Genomic DNA, 8,919 nt, shown 5'->3' with positions numbered 1-8,919 from the left:
ACCACAGTTCTGAAGTCCATGACTACACTAACAGTGCTCATGGTTATCACTCTATACATTAAAGGTTAAAGAAAACCACTGCAGTGATAGAAACTCATAAGAGATCAAAATCTAGGGAGAAGTACATCTGGCAAAACTAACTACTCTGTATCTAAAATACTCATTCTGAGGCCTCTCGGGCCCTGATAAATTCTGTAACTAGCTTATTTACACAGAAGAAATCCTCTGAGCATGTGTTCGAGGAGTACAAAATTGTGTGTGTTTGTGTGTGTGTTTATGTGGGTGTGTGAGACAAAGTCCATACTGGACTGCTTTGTATGATTTGGGAAAAGAAAACCTTGCAAAATGGGGCATAGTAGACAACAGGCCCCTGTCCTAAAGTCCATGCTCCAAGGTTTTGGTCCTGTTTAACTGCACATGTATGTGAACTATTTCTGGATTTAGTAAAAGTAAAGAAGCACTTTTTAGTACTATAAGTGTATTTTCATCTTAAATAACAACTAGAACAACTAGGTTAGTTGTTGACGTTTTGTATACCTCAACTGTTACATGGACAAGTCTACTCAGTACTCCCAGCAGCTAGTACATGTTATGTGCTTTGTGTATGTTAAATTAAGATTATATAGCTAGCTTGATCGTTAGGCTACTAGACTTGCTCTAGACAACTGTTTAATACATTCACGTAAAATATCAGTTGTTAAATGTTGTAAACAATGTTACACAACAATTTTAAAGATGCAAACAAAAATGAAAGGGAACTAAGCACAAGTCTCCAGATGATCGGTTTAATGAAACGAACAAAAACAAAACAGAATATAAAAACGCACTGAGTAGAACAAAAGAAGCCAACATAACAATAATGACCGCCACAGGCACACAAACAGAACAGCCTTAAATAAGAGAAAGCATAGTAACGGCGCCGAAGTCATGAGACTACCGATGGACAATACACACCACCTGAAGCAGGTGTGGTACAAACACAACACAGACACACATGCAAAGACAACAGAAACATAAACAAAGCCCACATGCTCAGCCACGGCAGTCTAGCGGAGGCTACCGGCAGCAAGTCACCATGACATTAAATAGTTTAAAATAATGTGAATAGCAAATTCTTTCCCTAGGATCATCGAATAAGAATAGGATCACAATTTAGATGGATTGTGGAAATATTCACTTAGCCTAATAGCTTGCTGCTCTGATTCAGTGAAGGAAAGTGTTTAGTGTGGTCTTGCACCAAACACATTTGAGAAATGAATATACAAAACCACTTGCGTGCACTTTGGAACAGGTTTGGAGAATTTATTCAGTCAAACTCTGTGTGTGTGAGTGACTCAGACTAGACTGCGTGTCCCACTGGAGTACCTACGATGGCTCAGCACATGATGTGGAGGAGGTGGAGTTGGAGGGCAGAACTGGTGCTTGTGATGATAGGGCGGCGGAGGGGGGGGGAGGGGCGGCTGCTGTGTCCCGCCCTCTCGTGACTTGCTTGGGCTGGAAACAGCTGACTGGATTAAGCGGTGGGTAGGGTTGTGGCTGAGGAAGGCCTCCACATGTCCCTGGCCGGCCGAGTCCATGACAATCACCTTGACAATCTGCTGGCACTGGATGAGCGTGTCAGGGGAGATGGCGAGGGCGGACCCGGGGTCAGAGCTAGGCAGGATGGCCAGCTGAGGCTGAGCGTTGGGAGGAGCCGGTGGAGAGTTGAGTTGGTACGTTTGGAGCCTGTTGTGAATTGACACCTAGTTTAGAAACAGCCAGAAGCAGGAAGCGTTATCAGCCTGGCCTGCAGCACTCTTATGGCCCTCTGGTGCGGACAAGACAATAAGGCCATGCCACATGCATGCAGGAGTACACACACACACACACACACGCACACACTCCCCCATATAGTAAGCCATGGAGCCCTGGTATACAAACAGCTATCTCACAGCCGTGGACTCCACCCCTATATTATGATGCAGCTTTGTACATGTAAAAGTAGCTGTAAGAGTAAACATGCTGTGGCCCATGGTTAGCAAAAGCCATGGCAGGAGACCACATACTTCAAACTTCTGGGGGGTTTGTTTAGTGGGGGGGGGGGGTTTAGGTGGCCCTGAGCGTAATAGCGTTGGCCGTTGGGATTATATGTGTTTGTATTATTTTTGTTGGTGAAAATTAGGGTGTTTGCCTAGAGAGAGTACACAGAGGACTTGGTGTCTCTGGAGGGATAAGATAAACTGGGGGGACAGACTTTGTTTGGAGCGCAAAAGTGCAAAGATGGTTGAGGCAGGTGGAGCATAGGTCTCTAACTCAACAGGTTAGGACAGAGGAACAATAGGACTCAAATAAGCTTGACAGGCAACTTTTATAAGATTACATGCAGATAGCAATCTTGCAGGAATCACAGATACACACAAACACATGTACACACACTATTGGTTAACACAAACCTCAACTGTATTGTTTCCTGTCTTGTCATAGATATCAAGGTCCCCTGAAAATCACAAATAAATGACTATACATAATATTAAAGTAAGTCTTCATCAGTTGAGTTAGAGCAGTGTGACTGCCACTGCTTGTGTAGGTGTGTTTGTACCTGCAGGAGAGACTGGTGTGGTGTGAATCTCCAGCTGGGTGCCATTACTCTTAGCAGAGCGATTTCTCACCGCCTGCTGTCTCTCTAATTCCCCTGATATACACCACACACACACACACACACACACACACACACACACACACACACAAACAGACACACACATCAGTCAAAGCCATAACATTCCTGAGAGCAGAAGGTACTTTCAAACAACCACTTCGTGTGACTCACATTCAATGCGAATGTGTTCCATCTCTGCTACCTCAGCGATGCTTTCCCTCAGGTCCTCTACAAACTTCAGGAGCTCCTCAGACCTTTGAGAGCAGAAACTTACCACCTGTTTCTTCTCAGAAGAGAATGGAGACAAGATCGTGATTCCATGAGGATAATCTAAGACAGAAAACACACACACACACACCCAAATACAATCACGGAGATATTTTAATTGACGTCTTATCTTTTTAAGTTTAAAAAAATCTACTTTTTCCTACATTTTCAAAGCTGTAGGCCAATATGATTAATGTCTAAATTGTTAATTCTAAATGAATTTCTAAACTTTCTAAACAGGCAAATTTAAATAAGAATAATTGTTCCCCAACAACCTAAAAGATACACCAACACCATGTTTGTTTGTTTTGATTCTTTGACTGATTGATTGATTGATCGATCGATCGATTGATTGTGCTGCACATACTTTATGTGTCCATGCTTACACTCATTTTCAAACAGATGGAACTGCATGCCCAGTAGGCCCATGGCTTTACAGAACGTGTATGTGGCAGCATTCTTCTTCCTAGGGCACAGCTTCAGGATCTAACAACATAAAGAACAAACCTGCATTCATAGCAGCTCTGTTAACCTTTCGCTGGGTCATCCTCTGATGTTTGAGAATGTTTCCAGTGTGTGACTACGCACACACACGTGAACATATTTCTCACCACTATAAGGTCATTGAAGAGGAACACTTCTCTCTGATGCGCTGCTTGTTTCTGCGGTTTATTCACATCTGTAACTTCATAGAGCCGACTGCAGCACACCAACCTCCGGTGAGGCACAGACAGGATCTGAGCATGAGTGAGCAAGAGAGAACTAAGGATAGGCAATCGTTCAATCTAGGATGCGTGCATGTATAAAATGCTTGTACTTCAAAAGATTTAACCGAAGCTTGTACCATCAGCAGAATGCATCGATACCATGTTTGAGTCAAGCCAGGAAAGAAGAATTATGTCACACAGGAAGAACAAAAACTTCACAATCGTGTTATCTGAAAACTAAAATGAAGCCTGATGAATAATATATACAACCAACCTTCAGCCTTAATGCCCCCCTTCCCTCTCTCTCTCTCACATGAACATGAATGATGCATTTTTCTCATACACAGCCTCTGAGAAAGCAAAGGTATAAATAGTTTATGAGTAAATTAGTTCTAATCTGACTAGACATTTACTGTCCCTTTTTATTGCCATGGTCTGCATTGCTACTTAATGTGTTTTCTGCACTCTCACTGAGCCCTGCAGCAGACAGCACCATCAGCACAAGCCCAGCGTTGAGCCACAGCAGTCAAGCAACAAAACATGAGAAACTGTAGTTATCAGTGCCTCAAAACATCCAGCTAATAAGGTTCTCTATGGCACAGACATTTCAGATTTTTACACATAAGTCTACAATAAAGAAAAACTAATTAATTTATTCATTTTTGTCCATATCTAATGCAGTCAAGCCTTTATATGTCTGTGAATTCTATCGCTGAGTGGACAGCAGGCGACTCACTGTCTTCATTCCCTGGATGCTCTGCTCCACCCTGGTGACATAGGTCACATGGTCCTCGTTGGAGCGCAGTTCCCTCTGCTGGATTCGCTCATAAATGCCAGCCACCATCTCCCGTGGAATATCGGCGCCATCATCCACTCCTGAGGGAAGCGCAGCAGGGCGGGCATTAGTGAGCACATCTGCTGCCTCCTGGTAATTGGACGTGAGTGCTATAAAATCGGAGGCTACCCAACTACACTCAACTGAATGCTCATAGATGACATTCCTAATGAATGTGCAGAGTAGCACAAAGAGAAGAACACTAGTCACTTATTTAAATAGCTTATATATCAGGTTGAGTTCAGGTTGCATCATATAAAACCTAAACCATATTTCAGACCCTTTAACAATGAGCCTATATAATGAGAAATATATATGATGATGAAGTTGTTTGTCATCTTATCCGCCAACTGACCAACTGCAACGTTATATATGAAATTCAACAATGTAAGGAGTGTATTTAATTAAAAGGCCTCAAATATGCACTGTTGGAAGCTTCTTGTCACTGAAGCAGTAATTGCTATTTTTATTTTCTTTTAAGTAACTTGTTACAAAGCAGTTAGATGGGGTATGGGTTGCATCCTTATGTGTAAGAAAGCTTCCTATGAACTGTTAAGCAAAGTCATGCAGAAAGAAAGGTGCATCCATGTGTAAATTCTGTCTTTTGATATATTCCACAGAAACAGGAAAGACACCCTGACATCTTGTGAGCTTAAAAGAATGGATGACAAAAGAGTGTTCCGACAGCTCCAATATTCCAATGACACCCACAACACACAGGCAGAGCTCACCTCGGAGGTTGCGTATGAAGTCCTCCAGGAGCATCTTACGCTCAGGTTTGATGTTGGGGCTGTACATGTCAGTGTTGAGCAGTATGATGGCAAAGGCCAGGATGAAGATGGTGTCAGGGTTATGGAACTGCTGGACCACATCTGGATTGCACATACAGTACCTCTGACTGACAGAGACAGAGAGAGAGAGAGAGAGAGAGAGAGGGGAAAGAGAACAAAAGAAAGATAAAAGGTGCCCATGGAGCAAATGTCAGAGAGACAGAGTAGACGGAAACAGAGGAAATGAGAGAGCGCCCAGAGAAAGTGGGAGGGGAGAGGTGACAGTGCACTTAGTCTGCCTCATGCCTGTGGGCTTGTATTTCTGCTCATGAATTTTTCCTGTTAAGACTCAGTGGTTCAGAATAGCCCAAGGAGACCATTAACTCTCAAACATAAGTATACAAGTACACACACACACACGTTTCAGAAGTAAAAAAGTAAGCAGCTGAAAACATGCTAAAGAAAAACATACATTATTATATTTAAAATCTATTTTAATTTGTCTTAGTACATTGTAAATACAGTATGGATTTTATGTTCCTACTTAAAAAATTTAAACGTGTATTAACGTAATTCTTTCATCATAACTATAATTGTGTTATCTATATTTAACCATACTAAAATGGAACTACTTTAAGTATTTTTGAGTTTTCCATATGTACTTTAATTCCTAAGAAGAAAGCATAACTCCCCTGGTGACCTTATCATCAAGACATCGACTCCTACCAAAGTCTGTCTAGTAATGCGGGTTAGTATCACAAGGTTCAGGAGATTCAGCCAGCAAGTGGGAACTAGCCACAACTGAAATCATTTGTAAATTAAATAATATTAAAATAAATGTTATTTTAAATAAACTACAAAATGTGTAGAGTACACTAGAAATATGTATACTATTACACTTGTGCAAATGAATTTATTGACAATCAAAATATGACGTATGACATATGTTTACCTAAATATACTTGAAATGTTCCATTTTGGTACAGTCAAGTATAATTAACAGTTAAAGTCAGGATTTAATACTACTTTTGTATAACTATAGAAGCGCAAAGTAGTTGCTCCATTTTAGCACATTTTAAGTGTATTATTAGTGTAGCTAGTACAGTCAGAGCCATTTTAACAGAGGCATAGAAGCAAATACTACTATCTAAGTCGTTGAAAATAAATAACAAATCAGTTAATACATTGGTCATGACAACTTCCTTCTGCACCTGGCTGTTTAGTGCCAAAGCATATGTTGCAGAACCTACAAAGCCTGTGAGTTGAAGGAGATGTGTGTACGTGTCTCTGTAAGGACATGTCCTAGTGGTAGCTTTTTACCTGAATGCCTCGATGAGTCTCTCCACTTTCTGAGCCTCTCCCTGCACACGCACATGAGCCTGAAACTTCCGGAGAGCCTCGTCCAACTCCAACGTGGAGAAGTCCATCTCATCCACCACACAGCTGAGAGTGAATGACGAGAAAGACAGAAAGGCAGTGCACTAAAATTCCCACTAAGCTCATTTTCATTTACTCTGCTTGCGAGCTGTTCATGTGTACACCCTGGGGGAAGCTTCACTATCCTAGACTCATGGCGCTGTCATTTGATTCTGACCATAAAAAGCTCTTTTCCTAGGCAGATGAAAAAGAAACCGCCTACTCACTCTAAAACATCTCGGTTGAATTGCCTCTTGCTGCTGCCCAGAAATTCTCCAATCATCTGCCGGCTTAAGCCCTTCCTCTGCAGTAGGAAGTGAGCCACACCTATGGACGTGTCGGGGATGAAACCTCGGGAGATCAGGAACTGGATGCCTTTGTCTGGGTTTCTGCAACGGAGGAAAATATGATTATGGCTAAATGTCTAATGCCTTGGACACACGGCTTTCAGTAATCAGATCACGGTACTGTTTACACTACACAACTTGCAGTCTTGTAATTGGGAATCTTGAAGTCTTTGTTGTTTACATACTACAAGACTGAACAGAGAGAGGTGGTCACACATTACAACAAATTTCACTATCCAACAAGTTTGTCTGGTCTCAAGTCTACTTTTTATCATTAAAACAAAATGCAAAAGCGACATAGGGAATGACATGATGCACAAGACAGGGATTTTTTCTTCCAGAAAAGGACGTCAGCAAGATGTAAGTGATCCAAATTGGGCGCTGTGTTGCAGTGAAAAGAACGGGGAGGAAAGAGAACTGTTGTTCCAGCCATGCTTGTTGATGTTGTGTGACTCCCCTGGGTTTCCTCTCATTGATCTTATTGATCACCTGGTCTCTGCCATTCATAACCGGGTCCCATTACTTTTCACACTAGAGGGTTTGGACACGGCGACTTCAATTTAGTCTGCTTGAAGTTTTTTGAGCATCTGCAAGGCAGCAGAAAGCCTCTCAGATGGTGTACTGGAACAAATCACAAAGTGAACAAGAGCTAATTCTCAAGCCGCGAGTGAATGTCGATATGCCTCTGAACTGGGGCTTTTCTTGACAATCTCAAAAAAAACTGTTGGTGAGTGGGAAATAGGGCTACAATCAAGTAGTGTAGATGCAACATAAGAAGTGTGTGTGTGTGTGTGTGTGTGTGTGTGTGTGTGTATGTTTGTGTGTGTGTGTGTGAGTATTTGGTCTACAAACTTCCATGATGTATATTCTGTCAACATTTGCATTGCATCTGTTGTTAAAAGAACACCATGTACATCTTCTGTCATTAACCATACATGAGTGTGCAACACACACACAGACACATGTACACGCAGACACATGTACATGCGCACACACACACACACACACACACACACACACACACACACACACACACACACACACACACAGTCGTCACGTGCATGTGTACATCAACATTACATTCAACACACACATCAATAAATCAGAGAATATGACAACTTTATATTCAAACTGCATGGTTTTACAGTTAACAGAATAATAAAATCTAATAATACATAAAATCCTATAACCCATGCACAGCAAAAACAATTTAAAAATTCACTTCAAGTATGTTATTAACACACTTAATAATACACTTCAGGTATGCTATTTATAGTTCTACAGAATCTATGCAAACACAATGTCAATTCCCCTAACAGCACTCATTAGCAAAAACTTATATAACAAAAGCACACATGCAGACTCACACAGACACACACAGACACATTAACTGCAGGCTTATATAAAGGTGTGGCAGCGGAAGGATCCGTGGGGCTAACCGAGTGCTGTTCACTAACTCTAATGCCCCTGAACATCTGGGCCCTGCTGGGAAACAGACCCATCCTAGAGCGTGATACACTCATGGGCCCTCACAAAACACACCCACCACAACAGCATTTACTACTGACCCCTGCTGTGTAGGCCTCATGAACCACAGCTCAACACAGGAACACATCACCCCCCACACACTCCTCTACACTGCACTCTAAACCCTGAGTCCTCACCCAAAATGCTGGACTCCATATCCCTCCATTCAGCACCCCTACCAACCTCCCCACATTATTCTGTAAATCTCCATCAATACTGAGCCTAAACTAACAGAACATGACTCTTCAGATAATGACTCTATGCCCATACATCAGAAATTAGTTTAATGATATGCTCAGAAAATATGTGTATTCAGATGTCAGTGTTTGATTCTGTTGGGGTTTGAAATGCCTTCTGAGAAGCTCTATCTGTTCTGTGCCTTCCCAGCTACCAAACAGCCTTCTAATTGCTATTG

General features: G+C 41.8%; 1 protein-coding gene across 3 annotated transcripts in view; it reads right to left on the bottom strand.

Annotated features, from left to right (window-relative positions):
• Positions 1 to 769: 769 nt before the first annotated feature.
• Positions 770 to 8,919, bottom strand: part of iqsec3b (IQ motif and Sec7 domain ArfGEF 3b) — a 17,006-nt gene continuing 8,856 nt past the window's right edge. Inside the window, exons 6-15 of one of the 3 annotated variants that reach the window (XM_026999434.2) lie at positions 6,858 to 7,019; positions 6,535 to 6,657; positions 5,176 to 5,342; positions 4,346 to 4,485; positions 3,514 to 3,639; positions 3,289 to 3,388; positions 2,807 to 2,965; positions 2,579 to 2,671; positions 2,433 to 2,476; positions 770 to 1,742 (exon numbers count right to left, since the gene is read on the bottom strand). In XM_026999434.2, the coding sequence (XP_026855235.2) occupies positions 1,335 to 1,742; positions 2,433 to 2,476; positions 2,579 to 2,671; positions 2,807 to 2,965; positions 3,289 to 3,388; positions 3,514 to 3,639; positions 4,346 to 4,485; positions 5,176 to 5,342; positions 6,535 to 6,657; positions 6,858 to 7,019 (1,522 nt within the window). In that variant the 3' untranslated portion in view covers positions 770 to 1,334. Of the gene's footprint in view, positions 1,743 to 2,432; positions 2,498 to 2,578; positions 2,672 to 2,806; positions 2,966 to 3,288; positions 3,389 to 3,513; positions 3,640 to 4,345; positions 4,486 to 5,175; positions 5,343 to 6,534; positions 6,658 to 6,857; positions 7,020 to 8,919 lie in introns of those variants that run through there. The other 2 variants (XM_026999435.2, XM_026999436.2) reach the window with 2 other exon arrangements.

Source organism: Electrophorus electricus, chromosome 4 (assembly GCF_013358815.1).
Source record: "Electrophorus electricus isolate fEleEle1 chromosome 4, fEleEle1.pri, whole genome shotgun sequence".
Classification (NCBI taxonomy): domain Eukaryota; kingdom Metazoa; phylum Chordata; class Actinopteri; order Gymnotiformes; family Gymnotidae; genus Electrophorus; species Electrophorus electricus.
The sequence above is the reverse complement of the archived record's forward strand: the minus strand, read 5'-3'. Positions and strand labels throughout refer to the sequence as shown.